General features: G+C 37.7%; 2 protein-coding genes across 4 annotated transcripts; one reads left to right on the top strand and one right to left on the bottom strand.

Annotated features, from left to right (window-relative positions):
- Nucleotides 1-2,656: 2,656 nt before the first annotated feature.
- On the top strand, nucleotides 2,657-9,152 carry zgc:158260 (uncharacterized protein LOC571389 homolog). 3 transcript variants are annotated; one of them, XR_008827887.1, is made up of 5 exons: nucleotides 2,657-3,280; nucleotides 7,106-7,442; nucleotides 7,610-7,733; nucleotides 7,922-8,081; nucleotides 8,203-9,152. XR_008827887.1 is itself a non-coding variant. In XM_056376758.1 (5 exons), the coding sequence occupies exons 1-5, from the start codon at nucleotides 3,246-3,248 to the stop codon at nucleotides 8,269-8,271; spliced, it is 771 nt and encodes a 256-aa protein (XP_056232733.1). In that variant the 5' UTR covers nucleotides 2,809-3,245; the 3' UTR covers nucleotides 8,272-9,152. The 3 variants fall into 3 exon arrangements, 2 of the variants coding, with proteins under 2 accessions (XP_056232733.1, XP_056232732.1); XM_056376758.1 differs by having other exon boundaries at nucleotides 2,809-3,280; nucleotides 7,610-7,782; nucleotides 7,925-8,081; XM_056376757.1 differs by having other exon boundaries at nucleotides 2,977-3,280; nucleotides 7,610-7,782.
- A 137-nt stretch (nucleotides 9,153-9,289) lies between these two features.
- On the bottom strand, nucleotides 9,290-20,626 carry LOC130169788 (coiled-coil domain-containing protein 158-like). Its single transcript, XM_056376755.1, has 23 exons — nucleotides 20,196-20,626; nucleotides 20,031-20,088; nucleotides 19,693-19,829; nucleotides 19,142-19,329; nucleotides 18,937-19,046; nucleotides 18,537-18,858; nucleotides 18,376-18,431; nucleotides 17,659-17,769; nucleotides 17,437-17,518; nucleotides 16,985-17,104; nucleotides 16,236-16,451; nucleotides 15,892-16,119; nucleotides 15,536-15,704; nucleotides 14,049-14,201; nucleotides 13,563-13,675; nucleotides 13,289-13,447; nucleotides 12,577-12,669; nucleotides 12,207-12,329; nucleotides 11,623-11,786; nucleotides 11,233-11,304; nucleotides 10,953-11,020; nucleotides 10,363-10,520; nucleotides 9,290-9,784 (listed from the first exon to the last, which is right to left on the bottom strand). Exons 1-22 carry the CDS (start codon nucleotides 20,320-20,322, stop codon nucleotides 10,405-10,407), a joined length of 2,985 nt encoding a protein of 994 aa, XP_056232730.1. The 5' UTR covers nucleotides 20,323-20,626; the 3' UTR covers nucleotides 9,290-9,784; nucleotides 10,363-10,404.
- Between the last annotated feature and the right edge of the window lie 68 nt (nucleotides 20,627-20,694).

The raw sequence follows: 20,694 nt of genomic DNA, 5'->3' as shown, positions 1-20,694 counted from the left end.
AACAGATGACTCATCAGTACACCAGCAAGAAGGAAGGCCCTTGTAGGTCACTGTATGTCACCCAGTCTGACTGAGGCATGTAGGAGAAAGCTATGAAAGTGCTGTGTTGGTAGGAACAGAGTCACATGAGTGAAACTCCATCTATAATTTAACGTTGGAAATTAGTCAGAGAAATCACGCCATACTGACGTAGCATGGTCATCGCTACATTATCCATTCACAGATTTGTGTTGCTGTCATATGTTGTCGCCTCAGAGCAGTCCTGTGACAGCACGAGGAATCTATAGGCAAGAGGAAGAGGCTCGGGATGACTGGCTTGATAAACAAATCCATTCACAGTCTTGATAAGCTCCAGCATAGATCTTACTGGAGGCTGTAGTTCTTGGCATGGAAATACCAGAACCGTTTTTTTAAAATGCTGTTTTAATTGTTACTTTGTGACCAACTACAAAAGATAAAGAATAAAATACTGATACTGTTGTTTGCCCTTTCCATCAGCTGATGGTTTTCTTTTCCAAAGCATAAAAACATGGTTCTTACTTGAAGTAATTAGAAAGTATATTTGCTTTATGAACTGCTATTAGATGTTAAAACATTGAGCATGTTTTATTTATGGTAACAGTAAAGTAAATTTTATTTTATATTTCAAGTAAAGACAAGTTGAGAAAACCAGTTGAAAGTGCTGATGTCTAATTTATAGTATGTCTATAGAGCATCATTTTTGCATTATTAATATTTTACTTACAATGATATATATATATATATATATAAAAGTGCACAAAATAATTTACATTTAAATAGACTGCATTATTATAGTTTTATTTCATACATGTTTATGCTGTATTTGTGTGTATAAATATAGATATAGAGATATTTTTAATATTCTTTACAACCTTCAACTGTTCTATAACAATATTTTTAGTGTTTTCCCTACAGTTAGAGATCTTAACGGGTTTATACTTTGTTTAAATGACAAGTCAGACTTATAGCTCAGCTGTTCTGACAAAAGGATACCATGTATGACAGTGTAAATGGTGCTAAACCAAGACAAAGATTATTGCATTCAAAGCAAAAAAGTACCCAAAATTAACTCCAGAGGGTAAACTGCTCCATCAACAACATGATCTTATAGGCTAATTATGCAAAAACAATGAGTAAACACTGAATTGAAGGTGTCTATTATGGTTGCAAATCTCTGTGTATTCAAATGTCACCGTTTTGTGGCTGCATTCAAGTTGGGGCTGTTTCACTGGCAAACAAACCGAAACAGCGCATTAGACAGTTCACTGACCGCATTGAAACTGTTTACTAAGTTAGTTTGCTGCTATAAATAGGGATCATCAGTGTTGAAAGAGGGGAAACACTAGTCTCTCTGTCCCAGCAGTGTTTTCCCTGTTGTTTGAACAGCAGGAGAGTCTGGGGACCTGAACTCAGGCTAATTAGCTAATTCATCAACCCCAAAGGGAACGACATGTGATTAAGGCCAGTCAACAATCACTTTCCTATGCAATGTTGTCATGAATTAATCTGTAAATTTAAATTAAATTATAACTGTAAACTATAGGGAACTACTGATTAGGTCAGAAGTTAATACCAGCTCTGTCAATAGTTTAGCCTGGGTAATTAATAGTACCTTAATCTGTGGTGGAATATAACCAATTACCTACATTTACCCAAGTCTTCTACCGATAACTATAAATATGTGGTACTTGTATTGATGATGATGATGATGATAAGATTATTTATTATTCTTTGTAATTGGTTAAAGTACACAAAAGTAAGGTGAGGCAGTCAAAACTCACTCCACCTCAAGCAGCTACAACATTGAAATGCTGCTTACACAGAAAATAATGTGCATTTATTAATTTAACACTTATTTTTCTGCATAATGAGTAGGTTCGATACTTCAGGTTCATTTGGCTGATAATACATGTGCACTTTTATTTAAGTAACATTTTGAGAGTGAAACCTTCACTCTTTTATACTGAAATATATTTATTTAAATTGCCTATATAAACTAATCTGACAAATTATCTAAAAAGGAGAGCCCTCTAGCGCTCAAACATTTGCACAATAGACTCCACACAGGGGGAATTTGACTCATCTTTATAACCATACCGTGCACTTGTACTGTAAGACAGGAGAAAAAGGCAAACAATCTCTACTATTATGTGTGAGTGTTCTTAGTAACGGCCCCTCAAACAACACAACACCTGTTACCACATTAAACACTCTATAAATGGACCTTGAATGTGGTACTATTATCTACACTCCATATAAAGTTCACGCATATCCAACATAGCAGCATAACATTAGCGTAAAATGAAACGTCTATTTTAGGTTAATGTGTGCTGTGATGTTGCTGCACCAGTACTGGCCAATGACCCAGATGCTTTAGTTAAGTAGAAATACCAATAGGCCTACTGCAATGGAAAAATACTTTACAATACCCTTAAGTAAAAGTAGTATTATCGGCAATACTTGTCTCCTGTGACTGACATATTATGATAGATCATATTATCATTATGATATTGTTAATACTGATGCATCAGTATGTAAGCAGCATTTTACTGTAGAAGCTGCCTGAGGTGGAGCTAGTTTTGAATTGCTTTATTTAGCTTGTTAAGTATAGTAGTTTCCAGTTTCCAACCTAGGAGTCAGGCCCCTTCAAATGGCCACCAGATAAATCTCAAGGGTTGTGAGATTATTAGAGGGAAAGGACAGAAGAAGTTCTGATACACAGATCTGTTTTCAGTATGAATTTTTCTCTTATCTTTGATTTTAAGTGACATATTGGCTTGTTTTAACACTTACCGAGTGGGAATCCGGCCAAAACACGGTGACCACAACTGTACACTGGTTTAAGTGTAAAACGTAAATAATCAAGTTAACTACAAGTCATGGTTTTATAATTATAGGCTATATCCATCGCTGACACTGATAGCCAATTTAAAGATAGTGTTTACGTTCAATTAATGTAAAACGGCCGTTTAACGTCCTCTCGTTCCTCATGTAATGCCTGCTGTCTACTGTACCTACTTACCTCTCTCTACTGTCTCTGCTACGACCCATTATTTTACGTTGCCATGGTTACCAGGCAACAAACTACGCTTGGCATGTCGTGTGCCGGATTTTTTTTTCTTTCTTTCTTCTTTAACGTTGTGAATGTAAAAGACAGGGACCGTTTGTTTTCTGTAACGTTGTACAAAACTGAGCATGTTAGTGAATAATACTGATAAGGAACCATGGAGACAAAGAACACGCAGCCAACTTTCCCTTGGTAAGTAACGGTTAACGTCGTTCATTTGGGGCTAATTGTTAGAGGACACATTAACAGTCGTCTCTCTAACGAAATAATACAACGTTGTCTCTTTGTAATGAACGCACAACACTAGTGGGAGTATTTAGTAGTATTTAGATTAACTAAAAGTAGAAATACTACAATGTAAACCTATTCCATTACAAGTAAAATTCTTCTATTCAATGTTTTGTGTGAAGTGTAAGAGTTATCAGCAAAGCCTACTGTGAATACTCAAAGTGAGCCTAGGCCTACTCATTATGCAGAAAGTCCTCATTCAGACTACTTTATTATTAGTGGAAAGTAATGAAGTACATTTACTCCTGCTCTGTACTGAAGTACAATTTTGAGGTATTTGCTTAGTATTCTTGAGTATTTCAACTTATGCTACTTGATACTTGTACTTTACATTACATAGGGAAATCTTGCATTGTTTCTCCAATAAATTTGTTATAGTTATAGTTATAGTTACTTTAGACATTAAGATAGCAGTTCATATATGATAAAAAAATATTATAAATATGATGCACTAATATAGAAGTGTCAAACTCTACATATACTGGCTGAAATGAGCTCCACCTCAACCAGCTGTAACATTAAAATACTGCTGGAGTGTTAATACATAAGTAATAGTATTCCAACAATAGCCTATAAATAATGATTAAACGATTAAATACTTTTTTTACTTTTAAAATCTTTAAAGTTGGACTTTTACTCGCTACAGGGGATTTTTACATGATACAAATACTTTTTTCCACCATTGGTTGTATTATTAACAATGTCTTAATGCAAGCATTCATTTTGGGTAGTTTTATTAAAAAAATTATTTATAATTTTGCATCTTATTATATAAACTGATTATATATGTAAGTAATAGCTGAATCTATCACCCATCTGTCAGATGAATGATGTGGAGTAAAAACTACACTCAAACTACAAAACTACACAGAGCAGAAGTATAACGTTACATTAATACACATTCAAGGAAAGTACATGTACCTCAAAATTGCATTTTAGTAAAGTAATGATGAGTTATTGTGCTTAGTTACTCCCACAACACTGCCTGGCATACCAGCTGTAATAAAGACACTAAAATATCTTGGTCTTTCACTTTAGCACTTACAGTATTTATATATGAAAATTTTATGGATTATATCTTTCAACCTGTATAGTTATTGTGTGTGACTGCTGACCTGAACTGAACCGGTCTAAGGGTCGAGAAACGGAGGCAGGAAATGGAGAGGCAAGCATGTTACAGTATATAGCTGTAGTAGTCATGTACAGACTGCTATTTGGTCACTGAGCTGCTTCATTTAGACCTACATTATGTGTGTGTTGAGAAGAGGGGATGAAACTGGACCCTCGTCTACTTTGGATAAAGATTCAAAGACCTCTAATGAGAGCCAAATTTGTCGGTCTGTTGCTGAGCAAACAGTAACAAAATTATCTCCTCAGACAACGACAAAATAAAAGCTAAATTTTAGATTAAGCCATAGGGATGCAATTAATGATTATTTTAATAATTTATTAGTCTGGTCATTATTTTTTGGATTAATTGATGTAGTATGTGAAATCTTGTGTGACATCTTCAAATGTCTTGTTTTGTTCGACCAAAAACCCCAAAATATTTATTATATTGATATACTGTATAACCCCAAAAAAGTAGCAAATAATTTAAAATCAGGGAATATTTTTGGCATCATTTCATTGTTTTTGTTTGAAAAATGATTAATCAATTTCTAAAATAGTTGCCGCTTATTTTTCTGTCAATCGACTAATCCGCTAATTGTTGCAGTTGTATAAAGCCACAAGCATTATCAAACAAAATTTAGATTACTGAAGTAGGATTGGTCAATATGGATAAAATCTTCTATCAGGGAATATGTAATTTTATATCATTATATTATTATCTGCTGTAAAAATCAATTGAGAGGTTTTTTGGATAAAAAAAAAAGCTACTTCATCAAATTCATGCATAAAATAATTTAAATCTTAAAATCTGTTACACTCACTGCTGGTTAAGTCTTTGGACGAATGTTATTCAACCCTGTGAACTTTATTTCAAATTCAGGTGAGATCAAAAGACTTGAGGGAATCTGGGAATTGTTGGAGAAATGTTATCAACTGATTTGAAGAAACTGAGGGAAATTGAAGGGTGAGTTTATGGGGTCAATTCAATTCAATTTAAAATACTTTTTTGGCAATTTGAGGCAAGCCAGTCTGGAAACAACATTAGACAAGTAATTTATACACATAGAAATAAACATAAGACAATCTGAGAAAGAGTTGAGATTAATGGTAATGGCCATTCCATAACAGACCAACAACATCCACCACCATAAAGGCACGTATTATGTAAAAAAAAAATGATAATGATAATGCAAGTGCATTTATCAGTCCATACACAATGCGAACTGACCATTTCTATTACTTATGTGGCTGTTCACAAGTCCAATGGCATGGACGCAATCTAAAACACATTCCTGAGTGTATTAGCTTAAAGTATTCTTAGAGGACATGTGGGGTCATTGATAATCTTATATGCCTTTTTGAGAACTTGTTCAGATGTTGGATCCAACATATAGACAGGAGAAACTCTCCCCACCAAAACAAAACTTGAAAATGGTTTGTGGCTTGTACAGTAGGTCTACAATTAATACTATTTTGTGAAGCTTATAAAGTTCAAACAATAGCAGCCTTTTATTGCCAGCTGTAACTTAATCAGGCAGAAACAGGTAAAAGGGAAGTGCAGAAGACTATTTTAGTTTCTCTTAGGAGGAAAGTGACACTTGACCTCACTTCAAACTTCACTGATTTACAGAATATGATATAACTTTGAACTACAGTGGGCTTCGCTTACCAAAACTTGGAAATGGATGGATGACAGTGTTCAAGAAGGAAAATGTTCTCATAAAGTCCAAACACAACTATTGGATACCAACAGAATAAACCCAATTAATAAGCAAGACACAAGAGAAGAGACGACAGATCAAAGTATTAGTATATAGTATTATCATTATTATCAGGTGCTCCACAGAGAATTTAACGTATCTTATCATCTTCTTTTCTACAGAGACATGACGCAGTGACTGATCTTTACTAAGTACAAGAGTGTCCAACTGGCAAAACATAAAGTCAGACATAAAGGCAACTCAGACAGCAGTGTGCATGGGGTGAAACCCAGGGTGCATTTCCTGCGCAAACATGAAAAAAGTACACTAAATGTCTGCGCACACTAAAATTGAAAGTGCTATTTTTCCACGTCAACATTTCAAAATCCACTTTGTGGATGAGGAGAAATAAAACCTTTTGCAACCAGATATACCAGAATGACAAAATGAAACCATTCATGTGATTCCTTCCTGTTTTCAAGTTTTGTCCTTTATATACATTTGTCAGTTTATGCACACACTATGAACACACACTGCTGAGATAGCTGACTCAATTTTTTAGTTGTTCTAATTGCAAGTTTTACATTATATCTGTACCTCAAGTTGAATTGTAATTGTTGAGGTATATTGTATATTGTGGAACACAGTCTTTGTGACTGATGGAGACACATGATTTTAATGGACACTATAACTGTGGCGCGCAGCAGCCACTACACAGTGACTTTATTACATTGTCTGCTATCCTGTGTCTGGTATAGTATTCCCGAGGCGAAGCTATAATGAATACATTCTACTGTTTGTTTATAAAGTGTCCTTGTTTATCATTATCCTTAACCTGTATTGTATCACAAAGTTCAAGTCATATTCAAACATGTGCTTTATATAGATTAGTAAAACTTTTTTTTTTAATCTGCAGGTACAAGGAGAGGTTGCAGACCAAGTATCTTAAAGCCCCAACAAACAAGATTTCCTCGGTCAGCAGTAGTTGGCGTTTTGTAAATGTGAACCTCGATGATTGCTCTTCAGTCTTATCTGAGGCCCGAAGAGGTGTCTCACCGGTTATTTTCCATAACCCTTCAAATCACAGTTCCACTCAAAAGCCTAGAAAGAGCATCCCTAAAGAGCATGCATGCTTCTCAAAGCAGATGATCCGAAAGCAGATTCGCAGAGAATATGTGGCCTCTGTGGAGGGAAACATCAAACAGCATCCTTTAGCTATGTACCCGCACTATAAGGATCACATGACCGCAGAGGTAAGTGGAGATGACAGCAGTCTGGACTACCAAGATCTTATGTGCTAGAAAAACGAGGCCTGTATTAAAAGTTGAGCGTAGACAGAGAGTGAATGAGGCCTGAACGAAGCATAATACATTTATTCCCTGTTAAAATATATTTACATGGCTTAATCTTTTCTTTCCAGTTATTTGATAAGGTGGTATCCATTTTGGACCCAGACATGTGCGTAAACAGCGCCTCTTCACTTCCTACGCCTACAACACACCATGCAGAGGAGGAAGAAGAAGAGGAACACTGTAAAGAGCCAAGTAAGGAGGACATAAGCAGAGCCAAACAAGGAAAATCTGCCAATAAAATGCAAGTATACTGAAAATTAGATTGGTAGTATTTATATAAACCACTTTGATCTATTACTCAATTAGATATACCTGAAAATAAACAAACGAATTCAGGATTCTGCTTGTAATATACACATCACTTCTAAATCATTTTACAGCAGCTCTGACGTCCAAAGTCCAAGTCCTGGAAACCCATATATACTACAAATGAATGGAAACGGTATCAAGAAAGGCCAGAAAGTCAAAGTGAATCAACTGAGCAACCATGAAGACATGAAAGTAGCCACCAAACTTTTCAGCAGATGGTTTGTTTCTCCGGTAAGAGCAAGTTTGAGACACTAGACTACATAGATGCTACAGTACTGTTTGTCCAACCTTAGACAAGAGCTAACATAATATCAAAATGATGATACAAGGGATTTATGTTTGACTCTTGCAGGATGAAGAGATCAACGTTCCTGAATCTCCCATACTTCAACACTCTTCATCAACCACCTTCCCCATTTAAGTGGAGAACGCCAACTGTTTCTGAGTTCAAGAATAAAACCTTGTCAAAGCCACATACAGGGAGGACAGTTACATTTCTAAAGCCTTTGAGCCAAATATAGTACAGAAAGAGTAAAGTTTACAAAATATTAAGCACACAAATAGAATTAAAATATCACTTTTGATGACTGCTGATGAGAAAAATCCAGAAACACGTACAGCAAAGAGCCTGGTAACTGAATCCGAAAACCTGGAAGAAAACTGGCACAGATGACTTCAAGACACAGGCAACATGTTCAAGGAGCTGGATTTTAAAATCAAAACAAGTGATAAGATGAGGACTACCACCTGCCACAAAAATCCATATCCCCTTCACTATCTATTAAAAATGGGGGACAGCTGGTTTGATGACAAGATGAGGAGGTACAACAAATGTACAGTATGTCACCGAAGCTGTCAGGAGTTATGTAATCCACAATGGACTAAGCATGACCAGGGAAAAAATGTGAGACTATATATTTAGAGGCAGTCAGCATGTGTGTTCAGAGCATTTGCATAAAGGAAATGATCTAAAAAAAGAAACAGAAAAACAGAAGAGAAAATAAAGAGATGTTAATCTAAAATACATCCCTTTTTTTCATTGTTCTATCTGAATCATTTCAATAAAAGAGGGGTGGGTCTTTCTGAGTGCATAAGGGAGACATTTAACTACTGTATCAGCAAAGGGGGCAGATATTACCCTGAACTGCATGTTGTATTAGCTCCAACTATTTGTCCTGTCTATTCTACTGTATATAACAGTAATTCCTAATACAGCTAGTCAAATAACATGACCTTGGCTCAGATAAGCAACAAAAAATGATGTATGGATTAACCAATTAAATAATAATTACTTAAAACTGACACTTCCTTTGTTGACCTTCCTTTATTCATTATGAGTTAATGAACTCATGACAGAGTTTGCTAAAAAATAAAAGGACTTAACACCCTCCTCCAGCACAATTCACTGTCAATACAAATACCATTTTTAGTTTATAGATAAAGTCTATAACTAACATCACTGCTTATAGCCGGCAAGAAAAAAAATGTTCCAGACCTTTGTAAATAAAGAGACTTAAGCTTTATTAAGACTTTTGGATACCTTCTAAAGTTTTCTGTTTGAGGGAACTGAATTCAAAGCTTTTTAAAATTTTTGAGACCAGCAGATGTCTGATTCTGCCTATTGCACTATGGCAGAATCAGAATCAGTTTTACTAACAAAGGATAATTACACATACAAGGAATTTGACTCTGGTTTCTAGTGGCTTTCATTGTATTTCCACACATTCTGTACGTGTATGAACCTAGACTATAGAGACTTTATATTTTATTTGATAACATTCTGGACCTTAAATAACTGATCAAACACTTCTTCTTTTTTAGATAAAAACACTTTAATTAGACAATAAATTATGACAATTCAGCAAATAGTGGATTTCTATAAAACCTTTTTTGACATCCAACTTCATCTGGTGAGCCTTTCAAAAATTAGCTTTCTGTAAGACAAAAAAGTAATTAAATTTATTCTGAGGTCGGAGATTACACAGATTATGACCTATTTAACATCTCGATATTTTTATGTAAATGATGAGGTCTGTGAGCTGCTGCAGGACAAGTTTAACAGGAAATGCCTCTTGCTGCAATTGATTTCAGTTGCCTCAATACATCCTCCTGACTCCTCAGACTGTGTGTGTTATGACATTTCTTGCAGCGCTACAGTGGATGAAATAATCAATCTGACAAAATGTCTGTCTGATTTATCATCTGTTATCGATCAACTGTCAGTATTTGACTTCTGTGTGGATGTTGTCCAGCTGTCCAGTGTGAAATTGCCATCTCAGTCTTTGAAACAGACACTGAACTGATACAGTATCATGAGAAAAACCCCCACAAATGACTCAGCCTGTGGCACTAAAATCTCTTCTCATTATGTTCCATTTTTTTTTTTCTACCACAGACTAATCTAAATGTTTACTTGAATAAATCTGAAGTGTGCTCAAACACAATCTATCACACAGTGTTCGTATTGATATGATAAACTGTGTATATAAGATGTACAATATCAACAACTTACTGCAACGAGGAGCCAGCCTCAGGTCTGTTGTGACGAGTCGTGCTAGTCTTGGCTGTTTGGGTCAGAGGTCAGGAGAGAGTGGACGGGTGACCTGCGTCCCAGTGAGATGAGCATTGGGGAGGATGTGAACTTCACTTCTGGACTCGATATCACACGACCTGGATAAATCATCATCTCAACGTTAGAGAATTAAATATTGATAAAAAGTCCACAGTTTTGTTGTATTTATTGAGTCTATTTTATGTAAGAGTTCAACGAATGATTAATTTCATTATTGATTAATCTGCTGATAATTTCCTCAATTAGCAGTTTCCAAAGTCAATCTATATCTTAAATAAAATCTATTTTCAATGACAAAAAAACCAAGAAATCCTCATATTTGACCAGTTAACAGTTGCCAGTTTAACTTCAGAAAGTAACTTGAATGATTCATTAAATTACATTTTCTGTTCAATTAATTGACTAGTCGTTGGGGCTTTAATGTTGTGAAATGAATGTGAAAGGATTAACAAGAAACTGGAATACATTTGGGAAAAGGGCATCTTTTTGACAGATTGCATGAAAATGACAAGCTGGTGATGAAAACTCACTCTCACTGAAGGATTTGTTGTTGATTATTTTCCCGTTCAGCTCAGCTGTTGTCAGGAAATGTGGCTCGCTGTACACAGTGCATGAACAAAACAGACACGCATTACATCGCAATTACAGAGCCTGCAGAACTTTGCCGTGTCTTCCATGTTATATGAGGGGGTAAAAGGTCACATGGGTAGATGGTGTGACCGTGTCGTAGCCTAGAGGCACGTCATGCTCACAGCATTCAAACAAAAAAGATGCTACATTGAGCTATTTAGGTTTGGCCGCTCTCCCTACCTCCCACAGGTTTTTGTTCTCAATCTGGAGCCAGTTTTTACGTCTTCGGCCTTGTCAGTGCTGCTGGAAGTGCTGGGAAATATTAAAATTTAAAGTGAGACATAGAAGATACAAGACCATATCACATTCCATGAGTCCATAACAGATACATAGATAAGACACTAGGGAGTTTTTAGGTATATGAGGTGAACAGCTTGTCTCTTCCTTTTACGGTATATTACAGCAACACAGTGTGGTCAATGAAACCACTCATGTATAGATCCTCCCCTCCTCCTCCACTCCAGCAGCTTCCTGCTCACTTAGCAGCATCACATGATTGTCAGATGTGACCTAAGCTAGCCTCAGAACGAAGTTAATCCTTGCACTGTGTGGGAATGGAGCGAGACGTACAATGTGGTTCTGTGCACTCTCTCCGGTGCAGACCTCCTCCTGTGGAAGCAGCTGCCAGCGGCGCTGTTATCAGTGTGTGGTCTGTGGTTCTCTGAAATCACTCCTCGCAGCTCTCTGACAAGAGACCTGAGCTCCCGGGCGGGGCTCTCCTGCTGCCTCTTTGACTTCAGCAGCCAAAGGAGGAGAGAGGAGAGAAAGGCGATGTCAGTGCAGTGCTGTGGTGATGTCAATATTATAAATAGTTTGTCTGATTAGCATGCATCTGAACAGAGAAACCAGGGCATGCATGACAATCTCACAAGTTCTTTTATCATGCTTGAAGTCAGCAAACGCACATAAAATTGCAGTATGATACTATAAGACAAAACAAACCAAACAGTATTTCACTGCTGTGTTGAAATATTTACACTCTGGTTTCTCTCCGTACCACAGGAATGTAACGCTGTGTGTGTGTTTTTGATTTAAAGGCCGAGCAGATGTGCTGAGCTTGTGTCTGAGCTGCCAAATAAACAACGATTCACACATGCACTTGATGAGTTGGAACCGTAGGAGATAAGCACGATATAGGGAGTTTCTGACTGCACCTGGATCTGAGTGTTGAAGGCATGCTGGGAAGAGGGTGGAGTAGTGATTGCTGCTGGAGTCGGGGAGTCCAGGTCTGGTGGAGGTACATTCAGAGCTGCGCGCAGGTTTTGACCTTGTAGTTCCTACAGAAAAGGAGAAATTGGTTAGAACTTTGTTTGTTAAAGGGTGTTTCATCAAGTTCTCTTGATGAAAGTCAGCATAAGCATGACTTGCCTAAGGCATTACTATCAAACATGCAAGAGAAGCTTAGCATGAAGCATCTAAATAAAATATGGATCTACTTTTACATACATAAGGAATATTGTGTACAAAGTGGATTAACCCTTATTCCCTTAGACAAAGAGACTTTTAGAATGTAATCAGCTCTACCTTCAGGTCAAGGGCATGTTGGAGTTTCAGACGATAAAACTCCTGCTCCTGCAGCTGGATGAAATCTTGGCAGCCTGCAAAGCTTTCTGTCATCTTTAGGAAGATACAAATGTATTTGAAACAATAACACAGTGATGGTGACAAACAGAGGCAGGTAGGGCTGATAAGGTCATTCTTTTTAACCTAAATATATACACTTGAATTGTCTGTTTTGATGATAGCTGTTTGGGAAAAAAGTGACACAGACACAAGTTATTGATAGTAAAAAGTTATTGAGATTAGTTAGTATTTCTGTTGTACAGCAGTTGCACATCACCAAACTTTTTCCTGTAAGACCTTTTAAAACCTTTTTTTTTTGAGCATTTTCATGCTTTTATTAGACAGCAGGTAACGGGCAGAAGACTGAGAGAGGCGAGAGAGATGGAAAATAAACCGCAAACGGGTGTGAACCAGGGACGTTGTAGTTCATGGTCTGCACTTGACCCTCAAGGCCACCAAGGGACAATGATCATGTACTTTTGAAAACAAAATACATTTTAGTACAAATTCATATTCTTCCTCCTTAGAAAGTTTAAATAAACTTTCATACAAATGTGTGTGTGTGTGTGTGTGTGTGTGTGTGTGTACTACTCTGCCCAGAAACTCTTCTCTACTTTCTTTAAAAGCCATATGTTGTTTGAAATAAAGGTGTAAAAGGGTAAATGAGCACCACCTTGTGAAGGATTGTCTCCAGCTGGCCAATCCGGTCCCTTAATTGTTGGTCTTTGGAACGAAGGGCCTCCAGCTCACTGGCAAGTTGTTTTTTTTCCTCCCTGACGAAGGTGAGCTCCTGGATCTGACGCTGGCTCTCCAGGCTCTTGTAACGCTTCTCCTGGACAGTGAGAACAAGAGACGTGAAGCAAATGTCAGTGTAAAATGTATTTAACTTTAACATGAGAGAAGCAAGTGAATGAACTCGACTGTGACTGGTACATTAAGTTCTTCACCTGGTACAGCTTCTCCACAGCCTCCTCTAGGTGTTGGATTTTGCCCTGCAGAGAGTCGACCTGCTCTCTTCTAGCAGTGATCTCTTTCTGCATGTCCATGGCCACTTGGAGGCCTGAGGTGGACACAAATCCACAAGACAAATGGACACAGAGACACAAAGAGGATAGAAAGAGCAACACACACGAGACATCAGGAGCATATATCACAGAGCTTTAATCTTGGGCTTTCTACATGTCAGCTTGTATCTCTCAGACTGAAATGCAGCTGAGGATGATGTATATTTGCAGTTTCATTGAACTACACTAATAATTTTTTGTGGAAGACATTGTCAACATTCCTAGATTTCATTAGGATCCAAAGTAAATCACTGATATCGTTCCACTTCACCGCAGATTGGATGCAAATCAGAGGAATGTTGTCTGATGTTTCTTTGGACATGAGAGCTTTTAATTAAGTCTCAGTTTAAATAATGACGTGGATCTAACCATGTCCATCGGCTCCTTCCAGGGTCCTAAGGGTGCTCCTGACCTGGTCCAGCTCATCATGGGTGTTACTTAGCTGACTCTGGAGCCTCAGCACCACACCCTCCTGCTCCTCATTCTTACAGCTGCGGAGCCGTTGCAGTTCCTTGTGCTCCTCTGAAATCATGCCCACACAAACACATGAATTATATCCACAGTGAGACATACACTTTAGCAACTAAGCAAACACGGGCAACAATGGAAGGGCTTGGTTGACAATGTAAACATACCAAACATGGCTCTTTGTATTTCTAACACAGCAGGACAAGAAGATCATTTGATTTGGCCAAAAACTGTGAGAGCTGAACTTTTTCTAGAAACAGCGTTGCAGAGGGAGCCAGAATTCCTGGTGCATGAAAGGCCCTGGTTATGCTAATCTGCTGTTCAGAGGTAACAAAACTCCTGAAGACCAGTGGGGTTTACTTGACTTCATACAATAAGTCAATATGGAGTACTATATTACATGGTAATTAATAAACACATGAGTGTTTTACTATGTATGAGAACAAGGCAGAAAACAAATTAACTTCATTCTCGTGTCCTTTATATCATTGTTTGACACAAACTGAAAACCTGACTATACCATGACTAATAGGATTTTACATGATTGCACAATTTTCAGAAATTTAGAACAGTATGGTTTTGTTGGTTTATTTGTTTGTGACAAATAAGACGAATAAGACAAATATGTTTTTTGGCTTTAAATGTTCCAGATTCAGATTTGATTACAGCTGAGGATGGAGCTTTAATTGAACATATTTTGGACAATGTTTTTGTTTTCTGAATATATTTCCAAAGCATGAAATAGGAGGTGAGAAAAAACTTACAGACAGATGAAAGCTTCATACATCAAGTTGATTGCAGTTTATATATTATCAATTTAAAACATACAAAGTGTTAACTGACATGAACTAGTGTATAAATGTGTGTCAGAATGTGTGGTTAGATGATTAATATGTCTGAATAATCCCATGAGGTCATGTTAACAACTAGAGATATAAAACTATTTATAATTATAATGAGGAAAATATAGTGCAGTTTGTTTTCCTAACCATAGTTTGGGTTACATGATGAATCTTGGTCTCCTGTAAGTTGTGAGAGAAATATTATATTCTGATGTAATGGATGTGTTTTGCTCTTGTGTGGACTTCACTGCATCACCTGTTGTCCAAGTTAGGAGTGAAATAAATCTGACATTTATGTAAGCAATTACACTTATTGTGTTAACTATTGGGTAACTGTCTGTTTTGGTGTTTTGCATCTTTGCCAAAAGGCACATTTGACTTGAGAACTTGGGTGTAAACTGTTTCCCCACGTAAAACTGATATTAAAGAGCACTTTCACCTGATTTCACCTGTTGGGCTAAGACTTCTTTACTTTGATAAAGTAGACAAGTGATGAAAAGTTTTGCCCTTTCAAAGGTAATACAGATTCAGCCAAGCTCAACTCACTAGTGAGTCTGAGTAACTGGATACGCTGGATCTCCATCTGGGTGGTGAGCTGCTGTTTCTCCAGAGTTTCCTCCTGGACACGCTGACTTTGTTCAGCCACAGACGCCTGTAGCTGCCGCCTCTCGTGCTCTGCAGTAGCCAGGTCTGACTTGTTCTGGTCTAACTCAGCCTGATCAGTATATGGCACAAGAGGGAGGAAGAAAAAACGATTTTCAAAAGAAAGTGAAGTTAGTGTTGATGTAGAAAAGTATGTGCCATATGAAAGTCAATGGAAAGAAGAGAAATTATAAATTCAATGAATTGTTAAGGGAAAGTAACTTCAGGAATTTGTCTGTCATCATAATTTTGTTCCTGACCCTGAGCTGCTGAATCTCCAGCTTCTGCTGGTTTAGCTGGTTGCTGAGGAGACTGTTCTCCTGGTGAAGGTTGTCGATGGTGCGGCTGTGCATCTGGACGCTGCTCTCCATCTGCAAAAGTAGCATAGCTGTCATCTTCTCTCGGTCATCCAGCTTCAGCTTCAGTGTCTCTCCTTCTACGTGCAGGGTCTGGCACCGGCTCTGAGCTTCTTCCAACCAGGACAGATGCTGGAAAAATCAGTTTAGCTTTAATTCAATGAGCCATCAAAACAGACAGATATCACCGGATCATGGTTTTTTAATCTAAAAACCCATGTCTTGTACAGAAATGCATGATCTGTTACCTGCTGAGCTTCTTGCTGCTTGAGCTGGAGCTCTTTGTCTTTCTCCCGCAGGAGTTCCTGGGATTTCCTCCCCTCCTGGGCCCTCTGATCCAGCAGGGTCTGTAGGCAATTTTTCTCCTCCCCACTTCTGCGAAGCTGCTCCCTGGCCTCTTCCACCCGTCCTCTCAGGGCCTTTACCTCCACCTGAAGCTCACACTGCTGCTGCTCACCGCACCTCTGGAGGATAAAGCAGGAGGCAGAGATTGTATTTAAAAAGGACAAAAAAATTATAAATCTTTTGACAGTGTGTAGAAATATGATCTCAATGATGGGAGAGAAACTGGCTTGAGATTTCATCTTGTCTTATTTTTCAATGGATGACTGACAAAACATGCCCTGCGTTTGAGGAAACCCTTCTGAGCAGTTACACCTCAATTTACATGTTCACATGGAGATGGAAGCATTGTAGTATGTTCACCAAAATGAACATGCTCCTTGGACTAAAAAACAAGGACATGAAAAGCTTAAATTTTGAATGGACTGAGTGATCAACAAGTAACTACAGCTTCTAATTTACTCCAATAGGTTTCTGTGTCTTTACTGGGTATGTGTTGAGATCCATTTACCTCCAGTGCCAATAACCTGACACTTCAGTTTCCACTTTTAACTCTGGTCTTTCATGTAAACATGCATCTATATGAGGATTTTAGGTATAGTAACAAAAGAAAGAGACAAAATCCTGGTTTCATATTCATGGTTTCCTGCAGCACCTTGAGTTGGCCAAGCTGGGACTGAAACTCCTCTGCCTGTTGTAAAGATCGCTCTCTCTCTCTTTGGGCATCCACCAGCTGAGACTGAACCTGAAGGAGCTGCTGCTCCAGACAGCAAACCTATAATTTCACAAATGACATTCGCAAACCAAAATATTTTAGTTCTCATTCTGACGTAGGAAGAATCCTCATTTTCTTGACAGGACAGGAGTTCCACAAGTGTTGTTTCACTACATTCATTACATTTATGATAATAATTAGAAGTAAACACCAGCACAAACGTGGTGAGTTCACATGGTGGCTGTTTGTCTTATCCTCAAGTCACTTTGGTCATACTGATGTAAACATCTAGTGAAGCAGATAAGTATGGCTGGTTAATATTTACATTTAACAGCCTCAGTATATTGTAGCTTACATTGCTCCTCATAATATTATGGTAGATTCTTCCTTACCTTATCTTTATGGCTGGAAAGGGTTGACTCAAGTTCACTGACTTGACACTGGTGCAACGACGTCTGTCTCTCTGCAAGTTTCCTGGGCATAGAAATTATATGTTTTGATGAATACATGAATTCAGAAATTCAACATTGTTTGAACTTTTAAGTCAGAAAGCCTTAGACTGAAAGCTCCTCTCAGAACAAACAGGCCTGACATGTTTTGGGAACAGCACTTACTTTAGCAGCTCCAGCTTGACACTTAAGCTGACACTGTTGTATTTTGATGAGTTCAGTTTGTCAGTCAACAGTGCCATCTCCTGGTCAAGACTTGCAATCAAGTCTTTCATTCTAAGACAGAAACATGAAGAGTGCTTAACAACACTGGTATGGAAGGCGACATACTTTTTGATACTTTAGGCATATTTTCTGTTTCTTTTCTTAGTTGGAAGGAAAATAAAAGTAAAACACCATAATTCAATATATAACAGGTAGGTATTGTAGCTCTAGTGGCGATATTCCGTTATTAGTCCCACAGTGGGGAAATCTGCAATAACCTGCACTATGCTCAATTACTATTTTATTACTAAAACTAATAATTTAATTCAGCTGTGAGTATGCTTATTGTTGTGGTCTGTTAACAAAAAACATTTTCTGCCTGCACTTTCACATCCTTCTTTAAGCAATGAACTTCACCAATCCAATGCACTCAGGTGTTCAAATTCCTTGTTTTATCCCACAAGCAGCCCAAAACCGAAACATGTTTGAATTGCTGTCATAAACGACAAAGAAATGACCATATCCTCACATTTATGAAGTGGAAATCTGAGAATACTTGGCTTAAATGTTGACAAAAGTGACAAAATGTATTTATTTATTATCAAAATAGATTTCACATTTTCTGCTAATTGACTAAATGATTAATCAATTAATCACTGCAGCTCTACATTAAATTACCTTTGTTTTTGCTTATTTACTCCACTGCATTCTTCACTCCCCGGATGTTCTATTGACTGCCAATAAAATAGATGAAAAATAAATAAATCAGACACAAAGGGAGGAAAAGTCTCAAGTACAGTCACAGTGAACATCATCTGTAACTGACATCTATTACTTACCAAAAAAGGTCTCTCCTGTCGCTTGTGTGTCTCTTTGTTAAAATCTTCAGTTAACTTGGCAGCTGGGGACAGCTGTCTTGAACCAGTGGCGACGTTAGGACTTGTAATGGAGCTGTTTCCACATTCTTTATCATGTGATAACAGAGAAGAGTACGTCTCCTTCATAATCTGTTCCAATGTGTCTACTTTCCTGTTAAGCGCCATTGCCTCGTCCTCTGTCTCCTGTAGCTTTTGGTCTGCGGCCCTTTTGATGTTTTGGAGCTCTTCCAACATGCACAGCATCTTTTCCATCTGATCAACGTGTTTCCTCGAATCCTTCACTCTACAAATAAAAAGATCTGTGGGTCAAAAAGATTTTAAAACTTTCTTTACTGAAGTAAAATTTCATCACTGTGTTCACCTGAGGTCAGACAGGACATCCTTTTCCATTTGGACTTTATGCAGCTTAGTCTGCAGATTCATGATGGCTTTGTCAAAATTGAATGTCTCTTGTTCATGTTGATCCTGTGTCTGTGTATGAGAAAATAATAAATTATACAGATAAAGTATTCAGTCATTCATACAGCATCTAACTGAGAAGATTCATGGAAGAGTCAAGTATGAACCTTGCTGAGCTGCAAGTCAGACAGCTGTTGAAGACAGTCATCTATTGCATTTTCCAACACCTCCTTTTCAGGAGAGCTGATTTGCCTTCGAGACACCTCCTGGTTTAAATTTTCCACACCACAGACCAGAGGCGGAGTCACTGCCTGATGGTGGGTTGGAAGGATGGTGAACTCCCCAGGTGGGTCATCTACCAAAAGACCACAAGAATTTTAAAATATACAGTACACTGTCTGTGTTGTCAAAGTTAAGGGTTGGTGAAACATGTCTTCATTTAACAGTTACTGGGCTTTTGCCTATATTGATTTCTTTTTAAAACATTTTGCTTTCCAAAGTGTTTCTCCCCTACACATCTGGATATCGAGTCCAGTGATTTAGATTCAGTGTTGTCTTAAATGAAATCACCTAGATAACCGATCGGAACCTTCACTTTTACATGTAACACTCGGGTGAGTTACATGTGGGTGTTGTGAAAAATAAAATAAATAAGCCCTTACTTATTTTTTCATCTGTCTGCTACATAAACATTTTGGGTGACACTTCTTGTACTCACTGTGGTTGTGGCAGCTTTGTCCAGGTGAGCTATTGATACCATATGTGCAGCAAAACCTCTCCAAAGCTACTTTGGTTGCATTTTCCACCTCTTCTTGAAGTCTTTGGGTTTCCTTGGTTCGTCTGTCAAGCTCCTCACTGTCAAGAAATGTCAAGAAAGGTTATACAGGAAATTTTACTTGAATCATAAATGTGTTATTCAGGAGTTTTGATGTTGACTTTTTTTTGGTTTGGACTGTGTTTTATTGTTTAGCTTTTAAGCTTCTATTATCTATTTTATGTTAAATGTTTTGTGATGTCTGCATGAAATGGGTTGTTAACTTAGGTAAGTAATGTTACCTCAGTTCATCCAGTGTAAGACTTTTGAATCTCAGCCGATGCGAGGTGTCATGAATCTCTAAAAAGGTAAACAGATCACTTGTTGACCGACTTAACAGTAACTTAAAACCCTGCACAGAAAGCGAAAACAGATGATTTCCTTAACTTAAATCTAAGTTAGCTTACCCGTCGTTCCCGCTGCAGCTTGTGTTAGTTTTATATGCTTCGGTAGAGATTCAAAATGTAAAACGTGAGCGCCATTATTGCTGGAAAGCCCCAAACTCTGAGGCTCAGAGGGCTGAAACCCCGACATCTGTATTCACTTTAGCAACAAAGCCATTGATATAAATATTTACAAGCTAGGCTATATAAAATAACCGCAACCGCTTTCTAAAATAACATAAACAGCTAGCTAGTTTCATCACCATGGAAACAGCTTCCCGTTGCTAATTCCTGGCTAGCCTTGATTCGATGCATTCGATGGTGGTAACAGCTTGATAACATTGTCAGGCTCCGTTTGTTGTAAAATTAAACGTTACATGGTTCTATAACATGAAATTGATTGAAAAGGTAACGATAACGACGATAGTTTGAACACCGGTCAGCACCCGCTTTTTGCTACACTTTTGTGACGCAACCACGCAAGACAAAGCATTTCCAGTGGTGCATGATGGTCAATGTAGTC

Source organism: Seriola aureovittata, chromosome 5, assembly GCF_021018895.1.
Source record: "Seriola aureovittata isolate HTS-2021-v1 ecotype China chromosome 5, ASM2101889v1, whole genome shotgun sequence".
NCBI classification, from domain to species: domain Eukaryota; kingdom Metazoa; phylum Chordata; class Actinopteri; order Carangiformes; family Carangidae; genus Seriola; species Seriola aureovittata.
The sequence above is the reverse complement of the archived record's forward strand: the minus strand, read 5'-3'. Positions and strand labels throughout refer to the sequence as shown.